This window comes from Ochotona curzoniae, unplaced genomic scaffold (assembly GCF_017591425.1).
Source record: "Ochotona curzoniae isolate NIBS_2020 unplaced genomic scaffold, NIBS_Ocur_1.0 contig_908, whole genome shotgun sequence".
Lineage (NCBI taxonomy): Eukaryota > Metazoa > Chordata > Mammalia > Lagomorpha > Ochotonidae > Ochotona > Ochotona curzoniae.
The window spans coordinates 21,264,077-21,282,557 of record NW_024466607.1 but is presented as its reverse complement, the minus strand read 5'-3'; the positions used below and the strand labels follow the sequence as shown (position 1 = coordinate 21,282,557).

The window sequence follows — 18,481 nt, the reverse complement described above, 5'->3', positions numbered from 1 at the left end:
GGAACAGCTGGGGCTGGGCCAGGCTGAAGTCAAGAGCCTGAAATGCAGATAGGTGACAGGGGACCCAGGTACTTGAGCCACCACCTGCTGCCTCCTACAGTGTGCATTAGCAGAAAGCTAGAATCAGAACTGGAGCCACAACTCAAATCCCACCACTCTGACATGGAATATGAGCATGCCAAGCATTGTCTTAATTGCTGCTCCAAATGCCCAGCCCTAAATAATTATTGTTATATTGTTTCTGAGGGTTAAGAGTATAGATCTAGCTTAGGTGTCTTAAGTGGTTGCAATCAAGATATAAATATTTTAAATAAGAATGATTGCATAAAAAATTAGCACACATGGTTGGGTAAATAACAAAATATTTCTGCTGTGTCCACATGTTTTAGATGTTTCTGCCCAGTTTTCCTGCATAGTCAAATGCTTTGGGAGCTGGTGCTGTTGGGGGAACCCCTTGTGGTCATGGCACCATCACCATCAGAGTCATCGGAGACTGTATTGGCCCTTGTCAAGTGAGTATAACACATTCCTGGTGGTGGGATTTGTTGCACTTTCCCGTCAGTTGTACTTCCCCACACAGTATTAAGCTGGTGTACACAACCACCTTGTCAGAGACAATGCTTATTATAGCACCAATTTATGGGTGAGGATGCTAGTTCAGACTCTATGAGGGCTGAAATGACAGTTTTGTTACTCTGAACCACAGGCACATCCATTCATTTACATGAAGTTGACTCTTGTGACAAATACTAGTTTATCAGTGGTCACTGTTTAACCAAAGACACATGACTCATGAATGTTGCAGTGTGGATTTCATCCCATCCTCTGCTCCATACGTATTTTTTCAGTGGGCCATTTTACATTCATATTTCCATTTGTCTTTCTGATTCCCTAAAATGAGTTTACCTTCTTTTAGAATAAATGAATGCTTCCCTTGGGTGTAAGCTGTGTGGATAGTTGACTTCTAGAGCCTTTAATCTTCCTGCCCTTTGTTTTCCATGCTCTTCCTGCCCTACAGCTCTATTTCTCCGTTGAAGTACTGCAGTGATTTCCGGCCTTACTTCACTATTCATGATAGTGAATTCAAGGAATATACTACCCGAACTCAAGCTCCGTGAGTAAACAGTAACTTTTATTAACCAGGTATTAATCTTTATATCCAAAATGTGTAGAATTATTTTCAATAATGCCAATTTTAATTAAGGTTTAGAACTTACAGGAATCTTAATTTTATAAAGAAGGCTTGAAGCGCTACTGGTAAAAATTTTAGATGTCAAGAGTTAGTATCTAAAAAAGAGAAAGAGTTGGTATCTTTGAGTGATTGCATTTAGTAATGGACTCTATCATTAATAGCCATCCAACAGTACTTTTAATTCTACTGCAGTTTTTATGAAAAAATTTCCCAATCTGTAAAAGGGAGAGAATCATCTTACCCTATCTCTACTCATCCCTTTTCTGTTGCTCACTTTGTTTTTGGAACTAAGTTTCTAAAATAGTCAAAACAGAGAACTCCCTCTACTTTCCCTGCTTGATTTTCTGGTTGCTTTTCCATCAACTTGCCAACTAGATGTCATAAAGCATTGAAAAAATGCTTTATGAAAACACATTTCATCTCTTTTTTCTTATCAAATCTCACATCCCTTTTTTTAATTGGATGGTACCAGATTAATGATTTTACTTACTATAAATGTGAATTGTAAATTTCACATCAAATTTTAATGAAATCCCACCAATTCAACATTGTAAAATGTTCTCATAGCAGTTATTATCTTCTTGCCCTGCCTCCCTTCCCGATTTTATAGTCCAGTCCTTCTCAAATGCTTTTGCTTTTCTTCCCCCAAGCCCTGCTTTGTATGGGTAACTCCCAAATCTCCCCCACAGTGATCTTTCATTCCTGTGGTAATCCTCCAGTTGGTTCTAGTAGTTCCCCTTTCTTTCTTGTATCCGTAGCTGCAAGATAACATCTAAATTCCTTTGCCTGTAAACCTAGTACTTCATGATCTGTGCAACATGCACTCTTACTTCTCACTGTTCATGTTTTCCACTTTGTGTTCCAGGAATGCTGAACCATGTGTAGTCCACAAGTAGACCATGATTTCACATTATTGTTTCGCATATGCTGTTCACTCTCTTGTGTCACCCTCAGCCTTTCTCCTCTGTCCACTTAAAAAAAAAAAGCAAAAAGCATTCCTGTGTCTTCCATAAATGTCATCTCCTTGATGAGGCTGTCCTTTAACTCTTTGGTAGACACTGATTCTCCTTTGTCGTTATTGTCCATCTTATACCACCTTCATTGTCTGCTAATTTTTGTGATCCTGATTGGGTATGTGTATCTACTGAAAGGAACCATCCCTCCATCTTCATGCCTGTTGCTAAACATGTTGCTCGGCATAGAGTTGATCTGTAAAGCATTAAGTCATGGAAAAGATTACATGTTACTCATAAGAAGTTGTAAGCAACTCCTCACTGATGTAATATTCATGTTTTCCTCACCTCCTTCTGTTTTGTTTTTATATAGGCCTTCAGTCATATTAGGAGTAACCAATCCTTTTTTTGCTAAAACTCTCCAGCACTGGCCACACATTATTCGGATAGGAGACCTTAAGCCTGCAGGTAAAGTATAATCTGGATGTTGTGATTTTAGAGTGTAACATTTGTCATTCTTTGGTTTTGTTGTCATTCCTTTGGTATTGTTGGCATCTTTCTTTGAAGCAAACTTTTTTTTTTAAAAATAATTTTTTTTTATTTTGACAATCTTTACATAGTTAATTTGGGCAAAAAGGGTCAAGGGCTACAGGAAAGTGGGTAAGACTATTATTTCCATATTGTTTGCTTCATAAATCTGAGGTAGAGGGGGATATTGAGGGAGAAGCCCCACCCGGTTCTTTGAAGCAAATTTAAAGGAGAACCTTGGGAGAAGAATGTTTCATTATGATGTGCAAATTATATGCATATGTTATGCCCTCCTCCCAAAAATGTACTTTCTGTGTTACACACATTGAATGAATCACAGTGAAGTAAAAAGAATCCCCTGAAATATGAGCTTTTTGTAAATGTGTGTAGAAGCTCAATAGAACAGGAATTTCCAGTAGTATTTGGCTAAAGCCTTGATAGAAAACTAGAGTTATTCTAGACTGTGCACAAAGTTCTCAGCTATATCTCAAGACAAATATTATACATCCTTGGGCACAAGTATTGATTAAGGGAGACATTAAAAAAAGTTGTGCTTTTCTTGAGAAAAAGACATCTTCGTTTTCATGGTAAGAGTTTGTAAAATATGTGTTCATTGAGTGAGTTCTGAGAATTGGAAATTTTATTGATCTAGGTAATAAATTAATGGTACCTCTAACATTCCTTAATGAACATTACTGAAATTTCACTGAAATATACCTGTAATATGAGAAATCTGATTTTTTAAAAAATAACTTTGTGGCTTATCACTGTTAAAGATTATTCTTTCTGGTAAGCACAGGCTGTATTTAAAGCATGATCTAGTAATATTTTATAAAATATCCCTTCTGGCATGCCATACCTAGATGCCTGTAGTCACATTTGAGATAGCTTTACATCATATTGTAAAAGCTCTATTTTGTCTTTCACTGAAATTCTTAAAAGCCTTTTTTTTTTTTTTTTAATGTTTATAAGATTTTATTTTGACATTTTTTACAAAGTTAATTAGGGTAAGAAGGTTCAAGGGCTACATGAAAGTGGATAATACTAGTATGTTTTCCATATTGTTACCTTCATGTTTAAAGGGGGTTATTTAAGGGAGAAGGCCCACCCAATTTCCCACCCTCCCCAGGTCCCAGATGTAGGGCATGCTCTGAGGTTCTTGCTCAAGTGGTTTTGATATTGCCACAGTCATGAATCGCTGTCAATCTTGCCACTCCAAGCACTATGAGATCTTTGAAAAATCAACTGATTGACATAGTCCATCATAGCTGAGATGGTTGGTTGACCTGTTCTGTCTTCTCTGTTTTCTTCGTTAGGGTTCTGAGTCCAGCATTTAGATTAGGAAGATCTCCAAAGAAACTTCTTGTATGTGCTAACAAGTACAGGGCCTGGCACCGTCCATCGCTCCAATCAGCTGGTGGTTACAGTTGCTGGGTTGGTTCTGTTTTCACTCCCGACTTCCACTGGAACCAATGGGTGTTGCAGTCCAGCCTGGTTCTGCCCAGCACATACTTGGCCCTCACATTAAACCAGCGGGAGCTGCAGCCTAGGTTGGAGCGACCCACAATAACCCCCACCAGGCCCACTCCCTACCCTGGTTTGCCAGTAAGTGTAGCAGTAATCCAGTCTGTCCCACACCCCATTCCACCCCAGCCGCTATCTTAGTTATCTTAGTTTTATGTCCTGTGAAAGTGGTAACCCAAGAGGGATGAGCCCACTATTTCCCTCCCAGGCCTCTCCCACTCCCAGATTCCGGTTGATGCTGCGTCTAAGCCCAAACAACCCTTGCCCACTTTAATTTTGCTTGCACCAGTAGGAATAATCCGCCCAGCCCGGCTTTAAAAGCCTTTTTGAATAGAGAAAAGGCCCTCACCTTCAGGCAGAGATATCTAATATTGAACAGAACTGCTTCTCCAAAGCACAAGTTCTTTGCAGGGAGGGTTAAGAACAGAGCCTAAAGCATGGTCCAGGTAAACAGCATGGGCTGCAGCCATTCCTTTAGTGTCTTGAGTATCAGTGGTAGTTCAGAAAGCAGAAATTGCTAGAATTTTGAATACAAGAACACAGGAGAAAACTTCTTAAAAATTGTCACTTAGTCTTGGCATTTATTTTCATGATTTGATCCAATTAATGTAATCTGGCTATTATTACAATAAGGTACTATTTATTCTCTCTTTATAGTGGAAAATGACCCTGTGTTTGGGATGTGGGTATAGAACTTATGTGTAAAATCACTGGTTCGAGTAGCTGTTGAAACCACCAAACTCTTTCCTTACTGGCTCATTCTTTTACTTTCTTATTAGCAGTCTGTGAAGGTTCCCGCTTCTTTATACTTTGCCAACATTTGATGGTGCTTTTACATGATAGCTGTTCTGCTGTGTATGAAATAGCCATTTTAATTGACTTTCCCTAATGATAGTGATGTTGAGTTTATCTTCATCTTTGAATTTTCACTTACATGTGATCTTTCTTGAAATGAAAGATCTTTCTTTTCTGTTTTAAGTATGATGTCCATTTTTAAGTTAGGCTCTTTGTCTTATTATTGGGTTATAAGAAGTCATTGCAGACACAAGTATGTTATAAGATACATGATTTGCAAATCTTTCCCTTAGTATACATTTTCTTTGTGATATCTTTTGAAGTGGAAAGGTTTTTAATTTTGAGGAAACCTAGTTTATCGAATGTTTTCTCTGATGCATTGGCATTTTGGTATTCAATCTGAGAATTTGTTGTTGCCCAACTCAGAATCCCAAGGATTTATCTTCTATGTTTTCTTCTAAAAGTTTTACTGTTAGTGCTTATGTTTAGGTCTGTGGATCACTGTAATTTTTATGTATGGTCTAAAATGAGTATCTGATAAAATCACCATTTTGCTTCTGGGTATCCAGTTATCCTCACACCATTTATTGAAAAGACTATTCTTTTCTACTGAATCGTGTTGGTTCCTTTGTTGAAAATCTGTTGACATTTAATGTCAAGTCTTGTTTCAGTTTTACTGATCTGTGCTTTCACCATGACTATGCTGTCTTTATAATAAGCTTTGAAAGCACAAAGTCTTCTAACTTTAGTCTTGTTTTTCAAAATTATATTGGCGATGTTAAGTCATTTGTATTTTCATATCAGTTTTAGGAACAGTTTGTCAATTTCTGAAAAAAAAAAAGGCCAGTTGGAGATTTTACCTACAGGTGTTGTACCGAATAAGTAATCATTGGAGGAAGAATTGCTATCATAAATGTAGAGAGTTTTCTTATTCATGAACATGTAACTTGTTTCTGTTTGTTGAGATCTTTAATTTTTCTCAAGAATGTTTTGTAGTTTTTGTTGGATAAGCCTTATATTTCATGTGTTAAATTAAGCTATGTATGTTTCTTTTTTTGGATGCATTTATAAGCAAAATTCTTAATTTCACTTTGTTTTTTTATTGCTATTTTATAGAAACAATTAATTCATGTATATTTTCCCAATGGTCTGTAGGATATTTATGTTGCGGGATCATGTCATCTGTACCTAGTTTATTTTCTTTCTTTTTTTTATCTGAATGACATTTATTTTCCCATCTATTTAATCTAATCCAATCTACTTAATCTATCAAATCTAGTCTCTACTTTAGCTGGAACTTCTAGGGGAGTAGAAATTCTTTTTTTCTTTCTTTTTTTCTTTCTTTTTTTTTTCTTTTTAAAAGATTTGTCCATTTTTATTGGAAAGGCAGATTTACAGAAAAAGAAAGAGATAGAAAATCTTTCATCTGCTGGTTTACTCCCCAAGTGGCCATAACTGCCGGAGCTGAGCCAATCCACAGTTAGGCATCGGGAGCCTCTTCTGGGTACCCTAAACTCTGTGAAGCAAGATCTTGAGATGTGATCCATTCTCATGAGAATTAGAGTGTGAGGAAGATGAGTCAGTTGGCAAGGGGAAAACTGAGAAAGCCTAGCTCTGGAGTCTGCCCATTTCTGTCGTTCAGCCCCTCTCTCCCTCCCCTCGCCCAAGCCTGGCGGTCCCCTCCTTTAACAGGGCTGGCCACCTTGCTGAAGGCTCTGCCTCTGCCCAGGAGTGGTGCTGTGCTCTGCAGGGCACAGATCTCCCCTCTCCTTTCAGCTCCTCCATGCAGCACAGCAGCCCTGTGCAGGAGCCTGTCCCTGCATGGCTCAGGACTGTGCTTGTGGCCTACACTCTCAGCAGCTGGTGGCAGTGAGTGTGTCCAACTGTACACTGGGTCATGGCATCTTACTCTTCACTAACTTGTCCACAAGCCCATCATTTTAGTCTTTCAAACATCTTCATTGCTCATTGAATACCCAACCGGCTTCATCCCCCGTTAACAGCATACTCTCCAAGCATGCTGTAATGCTACAGTGTTTAAAAGTGACTGCTCAGAAGTCCCTGTGTTAAATGAAGTAAGCCAAGCACAGAAAGATAAACACCACATGACCTCATTCCTATGTGGAATCTAATAAAAAAAAGGTTGATCTTGTGGAAGTTGAGAGTCTAATGGTGGTTTGCAGAGCCTGGGGAGACAAGAAGGGATGAGTGTTAGGGAAAAGTTGGCCAGTGAGTACTGTTAGTTACATTTGTATAGTAATGCATTTTTATAATTCAAAAACACTACAAGAAAGGATTTTGAATGCTTTTGCACGAAGAAAAATGTTTGAGGAGATAGGTATGCTTATCCTGTCTTGAACATTGCATGTTCAAAATGTCACATGGCACCCCATAACTATGCACAATTTAATGCATAAATTAAAAATAGGGAAGGGGAGAAAAAAAAAAGTCTATTACATTAGGTGTGTTCATGACACTTTGAGTGTGCACCTTGAGGGATTTTCTGCCTGTTGTAAGCACTGTTTAAATTGTAGCTTCTCTTGACCAAAAGGCAGAGCCCAGGTTTGTCTGACAAACTGTTGGGATAAAGCAACAACCTTCCCGGGAGTTGTATCCGTGTGTTTCAGAGCTGTGGGTGTTGTACATGCTGTCACCACTTGGTGGCAGTGTGAGATTCTGCTGTGCAAATCTAAACTTTGGAAAGAAAGTTTTGAAGACTACATGTACTCAGTCAATATTTCATCTACCCTTGAGGCATATTTTATTCCTATTTGGCACATAAACCTGCAATTTCACGTTTCATAGGTTTTTTAAATTATTGGTTAACATATATATATGTTAATGGGAAACAAAATATTCACTTAATATAATTTTGTTTATGTATTATTATAATAATCCAGTGTTGTATTTACCTAGTTTTAAAATGCCCAGAAGAAACTCTTTAGCATTAATTTATGTTAAGATGAAGGATTTAGTTATATCTCTCTGTAGTAAGTAGTCAGAATATTAAATGTATACAATTCCAGTTTTATGTTTATGATTGCCATAATTATGAGAGTATTTCTATTGTTTCCTGCAGGTGAAATTCCTAAGCAGGTTAAGGTGAAAAAACTGAAGAACCTGAAGACTCTGGATTCGAAGCCTGGTACTGACCTTTCTTAATGTTAAAATACATGTCAAAGCGAGCACTTGGCTTTTCTGTTCACTGTCTTTTCTTTACCCCTAGGAGTTTATACTTCTTATAAGCCATATCTAAACAGAGATGAAGAGATCATAAAGCAACTGCAGAAGGTAACTTACTTGCTGTAATTAGTAATTTAAAATTTCCTTGTTCAGATACCTAAGGTGCAGCTAAAATACACATGCTTCATATATGAGATGTGAAAGGTCCTTTTGGTCTTAAGCATCACAAAAACCAGGAGTCTGAAGCAGCAGCAATTACAGACTTGAATATTGGTGCTACAACTACAGAAGAGAGCCAGTATCTCTAGAAGGTTTAGGGTCTACTGGAAAAGTTACAGATTTTACCATGAGGCAGCTTATCATCTAACAGTTGGACATAGTTAGCATTTTAAAAAGTTTAAATAGTATTAATATAAATATAAATTTAAAAAGTGAACTGATATTTTAAAGTATGGGATGAATGATGTTCCCTAAGCTGGTCTCTCATGTTTTGTTGTAAGATTCTTTCCATAGGATGTTGCATAACGAACTTCAAATTAAGTTATTCCAAAATGAAGTTCACTTATTTTTTTTAATTGTTAAGTATAAATGTTTATTTAGTGAACTTGATAATTATACCTTGTTTCATATTCCCTGATGCCAGAATGTACATGTGGGTCCTCACTGCGGGTCGTCACTGTGGGTCCTCATGGTGGGTCCTCACTGTGTCTCCTTTTAAGGGTGTACAGCAGAAACGTCCTTCGGAGGCTCAGAGTGTTATTCTCCGACGCTATTTTTTGGAACTGACACAAAGCTTCATCATTCCATTAGTAAGTTAACAAATACATCTGACCTAATTTAGTGATTTATTAGCAAGTACACGAATGTGAGTCCCATCCTTCAGAGCCTTGAGTTGTGTGTTTTACTGCTGGTGTTCTGGTGGTGAAGGAAGAGTCTTGCCAAAGAGACCCACTGTCTTTGCGCTCGCGTTATCTGTGCGGCTCCGCTGAGTCGCTTCCTCTGTCCGACCCTCACTTTCCTCCCCTGTAAAATGGCGCTGATTCCTCTTTCCCTGCCTACCTTACTGAATTGTGGTGAATCTCCACTGACACAGTTAAGATAAAATCTTACATAACTGTTACGTCTCACTCATCTGAAGAGTGCTGCCATAGAGCTGCTTTCTCTTGGAATTGTTTGCTTGGACCTCATTTGGCATCATTCCCTGAGACCGTAGTAATTTCATCACAACAGTGCCCATTTCTTCAGTCTGGCATATGGTGGCACTCAAATGCTTATGAAATAAATAACTAGGAAATATGGTTATCCTCAGAAGTTCAGTGGACCAATAAAGGAAAATTCAGGTCGTACCATAGCATGCTGCTCACCTGGAGATTTCATGGTAGGTTTTGTGTGATTTCTAGCATGACCTATCTCTGAATATTATACAGGGCAACTTGTAAGATTTTTGCTGTTAGATTTTGGGAGAAAATGTTCTTTCTTTGTCTGTGGATGTCAGTCTATTCCGTTGAATTTCAGTCTGCTTGTTTAAGTAAATATACTTTGCTGTAGAGACTAAAAGCATGGATTAAATTCAAGTAGACATAAATTTGAGTTCAAGCTGGTCAGGTTACTTAGCCTTTTGAAGCCTCAGTTTCCCAATAATACTTAAATCATGTAATAAAATGTGAAGGACAGTTTTCAGCACCTGGTTATTTGACGAGGTTAATTATTGTCATTAACATATGTAGTCTCTGGCTGGCACTGTGGTTCTGCTGGTTAAGATGCCTAACCAGCAGTGCTGGCATCCTGTTTGGGTAAGCACTTCAAATTCCAGCCACTCTGCTTGCAGTCAGCCCCCTGCTAAACTATGTAGGAAAGCAATGGAAGACATCCTAAGTACTTGGATCCCTGCACCCACGTGGGGGATCCAGATGAGTCTGACTCTTAGTTTGTACCTGGCCCAGACCCAGCCATTTTGTCCTTTTGGGGAATGAAACGGTGCCTAGAAAATTTCTCTCTCTCTCTCTCTCTTCCTCTTTCTCTCTCTCTCTCTTTTTCTTTTTCTTTCCATCCTCCACCCCGCCCCCCCCATCTCCCACTTTCCAGCTCTATCTAAATGTGTCAGTGTCTGTCATAGGAAGTACTGGAGTTGTTATCCGCGGAAAGTGCATATGCTGAATAAACAAGTTCAGACCCAATTTCTTCCATTATATACTCACAGCACAGATGATTCTGTGTTCCCAGGCAGTGTGAGTTTTCTCCCTGTCAGCTAGTCACTTGTGCAGTTGGTACCAGCTAGGTGTCCTCTGATTTGATTCTGTCACTATCTACCTGGAGTTAAATCCCACAGGTTGCGGGCTCAGTCCGCAGGACTGGCTTCCTCTACTTCAGATGCCAATTGCAGCTCTGGATTTTTTCACTTGTGCTTCTGACTGATCACCTGTAAGTGAGGGTTCCCACAAACCCTCAAACTCAGGTTTGATTCGTTAGCTTAAGTTGCCCAAAGAATTCCAGGAAATACTCGAAGGCTATTGGTTTGTCATAAAGTTATTATAGAAGATACGGGTGAAGAGCTGCATGGAGTGAGATGTGAACGGAAGGCTGCAGAGCCCTGCAGTGAGTTGTACAGGTTCAGCTATCCCAAAGCTCTCCAAACCCTCCACCCCCACTTTTTTTTTAATGGAGACTTTGTTGCATCAGCGTGATAGAAGCTTAACAACTGTGTAGAAATGTGATTGGACAGAAGGGGAATGATCCATGCTAATAGACTGTGGAAACCCAGCCAAGCCTGTCTGTTCAGATTCTTCAGCATTCCTTCCTTGCTGGTGTGAGGCTGGATCCCTTCTGAAAAGAGTTTTATTGTCTATTATCAAAGGAGCTCAGAGAATTTATGATCAGCAGCTCTAGGACAGAAAAGCAAGGGAAGATTAGACTTTCTGTGACCCACTTTGGGGAAGAAAACTTTGTTTTCTAAAAGCTGCCAGTGGAGAAGGAATTTGTGCCATACACCATGGATAAAAGCCTGTCCCTCTACCTCTCTTTCTCGCCATATGTATGAAATCTCACACTTGGGAACCTTAAAAAAAAGGTTGAGCTGTCTAAACATTTTTGAAGACTGCCAGGGTAAGACCATCTCATTCTGTTTTATTTTGTTTCAGGAACGATATGTGGCAAGTTTGATGCCTTTGCAGAAAAGTATTTCTCCATGGAAGGTATGGGTATATTGAATTCCTTTTTGTGTTCTCAAATTAACTTCCACAAATGTATCCATTTCTGGTTTCTAAATATAGCATGTCCTGTTTTCTAGAGTCCACCCCAATTAAGACAGTTTCTTCCAGAGGAATTCATGAAAACACTTGAGAAAACTGGACCTCAGCTAACATCTAGAATAAAAGGAGATTGGATTGGACTTTATCGGTTAGTCTTTTCTTATTTACCTCTCTGTATCTCTTTTTTACCCAGTTGTACTGTTTCCTTTGAAAACAGAACAATACTGATGGGTATTGATCCTAGCAGTTAAGATAACCTGTGTCCCACGCCAGAGTAACTGGGTTTGAAGCCCAGCTTCTCTCCAGAGCATAGGGGTGGTAGCTCAAAGTGTCAGCCACATGGAGCCAGCCACATGGAGCAGACCTGGATTGTGTTCCAGGCTTCTGGTTCTGGCCCCTCCTGGCTGCTTCAGGCATTTGAGAAGTGAGCCAGTGGGGATGGGAGGTCTAGCACTCTTCCCCTCTCTCTCCAAAAACAAAAACAAACAAAAAACTTTAAAAATAAAAACAAAAAAGACAAAAGAATTAAAAATCTGGACTTCAACTTGTTTGTTTTAAAGTTTCCAATGTTTAACCTGGTCCTCTGAGCTATAAGTGAAAGTATTGAGAACAGGAAGGAAGTCGTAGTCAAACTTTGTTTTCTTTACATTTATTCTTACAGGCATTTTCTAAAGTCTCCAAATTTCGATGGCTGGTTCAAGACCCGGCGGAAGGAAATGACCCAAAAATTAGAGGCACTTCATCTGGAAGCCCTTTGTGAAGAGGTTAGAAAACAGCATGTTTATGTGATAATGACCAACTATTGACAGTTAAGACACAGTTACCCTTAGAGGTGGAAAATTGAGCCCGTGTCCACTGTATGAAGTTGTGATGATAGCCAGATTGCCTAGGTCGTGGGCTACATCCCCGAGACCCTGTACGTGTGTTTAGTGGATAAGCTCTTGTCATCCTCAGAACAGTACATTGAGGGAAGTGTGTTCTGAACTGCCCGAAGGGTCAGTTGCAGGGATGTGACTTAATTTTGTTTGCGTCAGTGGAGCCAGCAGTGAGCTGGGACTCACCTGCATTGCTTCAGAAGAGCTGCTTGCATGGGTACACCTCCTCCCAGCGCTGCGTTGTGTGAGCTTTGGTTGGTGGTTAGTTTCAGAGTGCCTAGAGTGGGAGTGAACATCGTAGAAATTGGCAAATGCTGCAAACCAGGGACTTTCTCTAGAGAACCAGAGGCCATCACACTACTGGGTGGAGTCAAGGTTCACATTCTATCAGGTGCAACTCTGCATCTTTTACAGAATAACTTACATTTTCCACTGGTGTTATCAAAAAAATTTTTTTTTTTTTTTTGCAAATTCAGGTATACAGAGAGGAGGAGAGACAGAGAGGAGGATCTTCCATCCGATGATTCACTCCCCAAAGTGACCACTATGGCCGGTGCTATGCCGATCTGAAGCCAGGAGCCAGGAACTTCTTCCGGGTATCCCATACGGGTGCAGGTCCCAAGGTTTGAGCCATCCTTGACTGCTTTCCCAGGCCTCAAGCAGGGAGCTGGATGGGAAGTGGAGCTGCTGGGATTAGAACCGGCATCCATATGGAATGCTGGCACCTTCAAGGCGAGGACTTTAGCCCTAGGCCACGGCACTGGGCCCAGTATTATCAAATTTTTAAAAACATGTTTGGACTGATGTTTCATATTCTGTAATTTCTCACTAGACTACTTTAAGTTAATACTTGTGAAAATATAAAGGATAGTCTTATTTTCATTAGTATTTAATATGCTCAGGAAGAGCTTATTTAAGGATGAACGTTTATATCCCGTAGTATACTCACACTCACTCATCTGGATTTGTTAGTGACTGTTATGAGTAGGCATTATGAGCCCGCTGGTTAGGCTGCATCCCACATCAGGGTGCCTGTTCAAGATCCTGGCACTGTGTGCTTCTGACCCAGCTTCCTGCCAATGCACCTGGGAGGGCAGTTGACAATGGCTCAGCTGGGTCTCTGCCACTCCAAGCTCCTGGCTTGGGCCTGGTCCACGTCCAGCTGTTTTACAGGTTTGGAGAATGCAACAGAAGATGGAGGATCAGTATCTCCTCAGTCTTTCCCTCCCCGCCCCCCCTCGTCTCTTTTTCTCCTGTTTTTTGTTAGTCTACCTTTAAACAAATAAATAAATCTTTTAAGAAATTCTCTAACAATGGCTGGGTATGATGAAAATTATTCTCGCACTCTTTACTACTGAAATAGGTTGGAATCTTATTTTAAACAGTTAACTGATTTGAGATTTGTTTATTGTTCTTAGGATTTACTTCTTTGGATCCAGAAACACACAGAAGTAGAAATAGTAGACCTTGTTTTGAAGCTGAAAAATAAGCTGGTACGTAGCAAAAGCAACTAAAGATTAAACTGAATCTTCTGTGGAGACGTTTCCCCTAGTTTGAGCTGTCAATCCATGCTGTAAGGCAGAAGTCACTTTGTGAATGAGAGGACTGGAGGTTGGTCAGTTGATGATAGATCTGATTGGACCACTGGGTCGCTTGCAACCGTGATGATGCTGTATTGTTATAAAGCTGTTGACGTAGACTGTCGTGAACTCCTCAAAAGCACTGTCACGTGTAGTACCATGTAGTACACATTCCTCGGTACTGCCTGTGAATTTACATAGCAGCTTTTTACTGAGCTCGGTAATGGATCATTTAAATGACATGTTCTTTACTTCTTTAGTTTCTATAAATTCTGCTGTAAGACAAGGTTTTCTTCAAACTGTAGACCATTAAAATAGCTCATTTAAAGGATCTGGTGATTGACATCTATTTAAATGCTCCCAATGTTTCTTTATGTAGTTGCAGGCTGATCGGGAGCATTTACCTGTGAAACCCGACACCATGGAAAAGTTACGGACACACATAGATGCAATTATCTTAGCATTACCAGAGGACCTGCAAAGCATATTGCTCAAAACAGGCATGACATGACACCAGAATTTTCCAGCCAAAAAGGATTGTGTACCGTGAAGCATACTGACATTTCAACAGATGCACAAAGGAACTCGCTCGCTCGGCAGCAGTGGAGTGCAAAGTGGCTGTGAATGCTAGCTACAGGGTGGAAAGACTGTATTGTATAAACAGACCTTTTTAATGCATTATTTTTAAAAATGGATGACTGTGGGGGTTCCACTTTAATACTGAAACACCAAAAGGCATTTCTATATTTTTAATCATGTTATAAAGTGCTCTTAGGAGAGACCTGTGGGGCCATTAGTATAAGTGATTCCAAACTGCAGTGCTGGCATTGCAGGTATTTTTTTAAAAATTGGTGCTGTTTTGCCCAATCATGTTAAAACTCAGGGGGATATAAAAATAACACTCACACTGGCTATCTTCTTAACAGGAAAACCATCTGAACTGTCCAACTCTAGTTAGGAGTAATTGATGCTTGTGTAGTGCCTTCTGTTGTCCTATGTGTTTAACGGAGCCCAGCTGCTAGTCTCGAAGCTTTTTCTTAGCTTGATTATGATATATTATTTTATAAGACATTCTACTGAGTAATCATTGCTTATAAATGTTTCTTGCTGCTCATCGTGTTTGTTCATAGCCATGGTAGGGTTCTTTGTTTATTTTTATTTTTTTGTTTTTTCACCAGTTGTCATACAGGTTTTCATTTCACTGTTGTCTTTGATGTTTTTAAAATCCCATCTTACCAGTTTCTCCAAAGGCAAGAAGTTGTCCAATATTAATTATGGAAGAGTGTATTTTCTCTTATCATTGTCAGTCTAACCTGTTTAATTGAAAACCATTCTAATTTTAACCTTATAATCAGCTGTTTTTTTTTTAAAACTGAATGCTCCTGAATTCAAGAACATTTGTAAGCCTTTTATGTAATAGTTGAGTGACTGTATGATTGATTTCCAGCATTATTCGTTTGGTAATTTTTTTTTTCCCTTCCTGTTTCTCAGAACATGTTTCCTACTGTTGTTTCACATGAAAACTTTTCCCTGAATCATTGTTATAGGTAGTTTTGTTGTTACTGTTGCTGTTGTTGTTTATTTTATTTCTTCTGTTTTGTTTGTACTGCCTTGCCAAAAATAGAAGAATGTGACTTGGAAGGGTAAGGTTGCCTGGTTTGTGTTTGGACACAGTATCCCACAGAAGCCACTATTTGAAATAGGCACACATAACACAAATGTAAATAGCTGTATCTTGGGTTATTCTCCAAATTCAGTTGTATGTATTTATATTTGAAAAATGGCTCCTGGAGCTATCTCTTGTTTTCTGTCAGTATAACCCTCAAGGGCATTCCTGACTCAAGAAAGGCTCCTCCTGTTGCTAACTGTGGTCTGATACCTAAATGTGCCCTTTCCCGCATGGATACAGCTCTTGAAGCATACCTCAAAGAGAGAATATGGCGTTTGAAGGAAGTCATTTGCCTTGGATCATATGAACAGTAGACCTTTCAGAAAAGGGTCAACTGCTTTTATATGCTAACGTATTTCATAACTTTCTGGGAAACTTTATTTAGGTATAAATGGTCATCTTATTATTTTTCAAGAATGTGTATTTTAATAATCTTACATTTTATATACACTGTTTGTGACCAGAATTTAAAGGTTATTAGTGTCATATCAAGGATCTTTTTAATTATGCCACTACAGGCTGTATCATTTCCAGTTTATTTTGCACATCTATACTGTAACGAAAGATGCCAGTTAGCATTACAGTGGTATCTTCACGTTTACTTGTGTTTAATTGAAACCTAACATGTGTTGACAACCGTATCATACTTTGCCAGTTTCTCTCTTCATTTCAAATTATGTACCTGTAAGAGTAACTTCAAGTTGCATTGGAAACCTGAGAAGACTGCCTGGCAACTTAATTTTTTTTTATATGATTTTCATAGTTGTATTTTTTTTTTCAGAAGACTTTGTTAATATCTGAAACCTGCCATGTAATGTTTTCTCTCCACCAGCATCAGAAGGAATCACTGCTGTAAGGGTGTTTTGTAATGCCTAGTGCCTTCTCTTTATGCTAAAGAAGAGGAGTTGTGGAGGCATAGGTGGTCATTGCTGAAAACTGAATTAAAGGCCTTGGATTTTAAAGCACTTGAATATCTTGTGTTGTTTCTGAGGGGAGTTGAAATGCTTGGAAAATATACATAGTTAATGTAACTTACACATTTGTAAATTGTTTAGTTAATTTGTTTTTTTTTTTTTATATTACAACATTGGGGCTGGCATGGTAACATAGCAAGTTAAGCTCCTGCCTGTGACACCAGCATCCCACCTGGGTGCCGGTTAGAGTCCTGGCCATTCCATTTCTGAGCTAGCTACCAGCTAATGGCATGGGGAAACAGTGGAGGATAGTTAAGTCCTTGGCTTCCTGCACCCATGTGAGGACCCAGAAGAAGCTCCTGGCTCCTAGCTTCGGATTAGCTCAGCTCTGGCTATGGCAGCCATTTGGGAAGTAAACCAGAGGATGGAATATCTGTCTCTTCTCTCTATGTAACTCTGACTCTCAAATAAAATAAGTAAATCTTTTAAAAAATAAATTACAGGCCCAGCATGGTAGCTAGCAGATAAAGCCCTCACCTTGCATGCACCAGGATCCGATATGGGCTCCGGTTCTAATCCTGGCTGCTCCACTTCTCATCCAGCTCCCTGTCTGTGTCCTGAGAAGGCAGCAGAGGATGGCCTGAAGCCTTGGGACCCTGCATCTGTATGAGAGACCTGGAAGAAGCTCCTTGCTCCTGGCTCCTGGTTTCAGATTGGCTCAGCTCTGGCTGTTGCAGACACTTGGGTAGTGAACCAGTGGATGGAAGATCTTTATCTCGGTCTCCTTCTTGTTGCAAATCTATCTGACTTTCCAATAAAAATAAATAAATCTTTTTTTAAAACCACCAAAAAAATAAAGCTTTTAAAAAACTGGATCTCAAACCCAGGTACTCCAATATGAGTTGAAATATTTGAACCACTAGACCAGATATCCACCACATTTTTTGTGGTGTTTGTTTATAAATATATTTACGCCATTTCAATTAATGTGATTATTTATCCAGAAAGTTTGGAGTCTTTTGTCTTGCTGTTTATTTTTCAAAATTTTCTTGTTGATGATGTTTAAACAGTTGATGATGGTGGGAAGTGCTGTCTTCCACTGCTTTTCCAGGCCACAAGAAGAAAGCTGGGTGGGAAGCGAGGCTGCTGGAATTAGAACCACTGCCCATATGGAATCCTGGCACGTGCAAGGCAAGGACCTTAGCCACTAGGCTACCACGCTGAGCCTGCAACACAACTTTTTAAAAATTAATTAATTTTTAATAATGAATACCTGGTTGATCAGATGGGAAGGATCGAGGTTTAGAAAAGATTGGGTGAATTCATTGCTTCCAAATTTGCTATTTCTTCTTGTTCCTGGCTGCAACACAACTTTTAACAGACCTAGAAAAGTTCTGCCTTCTTAAACATCACATATAGGTAAGTTAAGCTGCCATACATATTCAGGGTGAAAAGTATTTAAATTGAAAATGTTACTAATTGATTGATTTTAATTAATTATTTAAATTCTAAAGATTTTGCAAAATATAGAACTAAAAAAATAATATCTGTCAATTTTGAACTGGTTTCAATTACTAATTATTTTTATTATGGTTATGTACTACTGCTTCTGATGCAAGAATTTAAGCCTTGTTGGGTATAGAATACTCATAGTATAGTGTTATGAGTCTTCTTGATCTTTGTTCTAGAAGTTAGGTTACTGAGAAGATTTGAGTCTTTCATGTCTCCTATAAATTTATTGGGTAGGTCTGGAGCAATTGTTTACTGCAACTAATGTTCTTTGGTACCGAGGCAAGACCTCCGTGCATAGTCTAGCTACTGTCCCATGACACTGGGATTTTTTTTTTTTTTTTTTTTTTTGCAGTCTGACGATGGGAATAACCATTGTTTACCCCACCAACTTGAACGCTGTGCACTCAAATTGTTCTGATGTTCTCTTCCTTGGTTTTGGGCAGTTTGCTTGCATCCTCTGATGTGTACTTGGTTAGGTAGAGGAACCTTCTGTGTCTGGGCACAGCAG

General features: G+C 39.2%; 1 protein-coding gene across 2 annotated transcripts in view; it reads left to right on the top strand.

Moving 5' to 3' along the window:
• Positions 1-16,512, top strand: part of DENND6A (DENN domain containing 6A) — a 49,062-nt gene extending 32,550 nt beyond the window's left edge. The window contains exons 10-20 of one of the 2 annotated variants that reach the window (XM_040994689.1): positions 390-512; positions 1,019-1,114; positions 2,519-2,613; positions 8,072-8,137; positions 8,219-8,283; positions 8,895-8,984; positions 11,313-11,366; positions 11,462-11,571; positions 12,085-12,187; positions 13,717-13,791; positions 14,258-16,512. In XM_040994689.1, the coding sequence (XP_040850623.1) occupies positions 390-512; positions 1,019-1,114; positions 2,519-2,613; positions 8,072-8,137; positions 8,219-8,283; positions 8,895-8,984; positions 11,313-11,366; positions 11,462-11,571; positions 12,085-12,187; positions 13,717-13,791; positions 14,258-14,389 (1,009 nt within the window). In that variant the 3' untranslated portion in view covers positions 14,390-16,512. The remainder of the gene's footprint in view (positions 1-389; positions 513-1,018; positions 1,115-2,518; positions 2,614-8,071; positions 8,138-8,218; positions 8,284-8,894; positions 8,985-11,312; positions 11,367-11,461; positions 11,572-12,084; positions 12,188-13,716; positions 13,792-14,257) is intronic. The other variant, XM_040994690.1, reaches the window with a different exon arrangement.
• Positions 16,513-18,481: the final 1,969 nt, after the last annotated feature.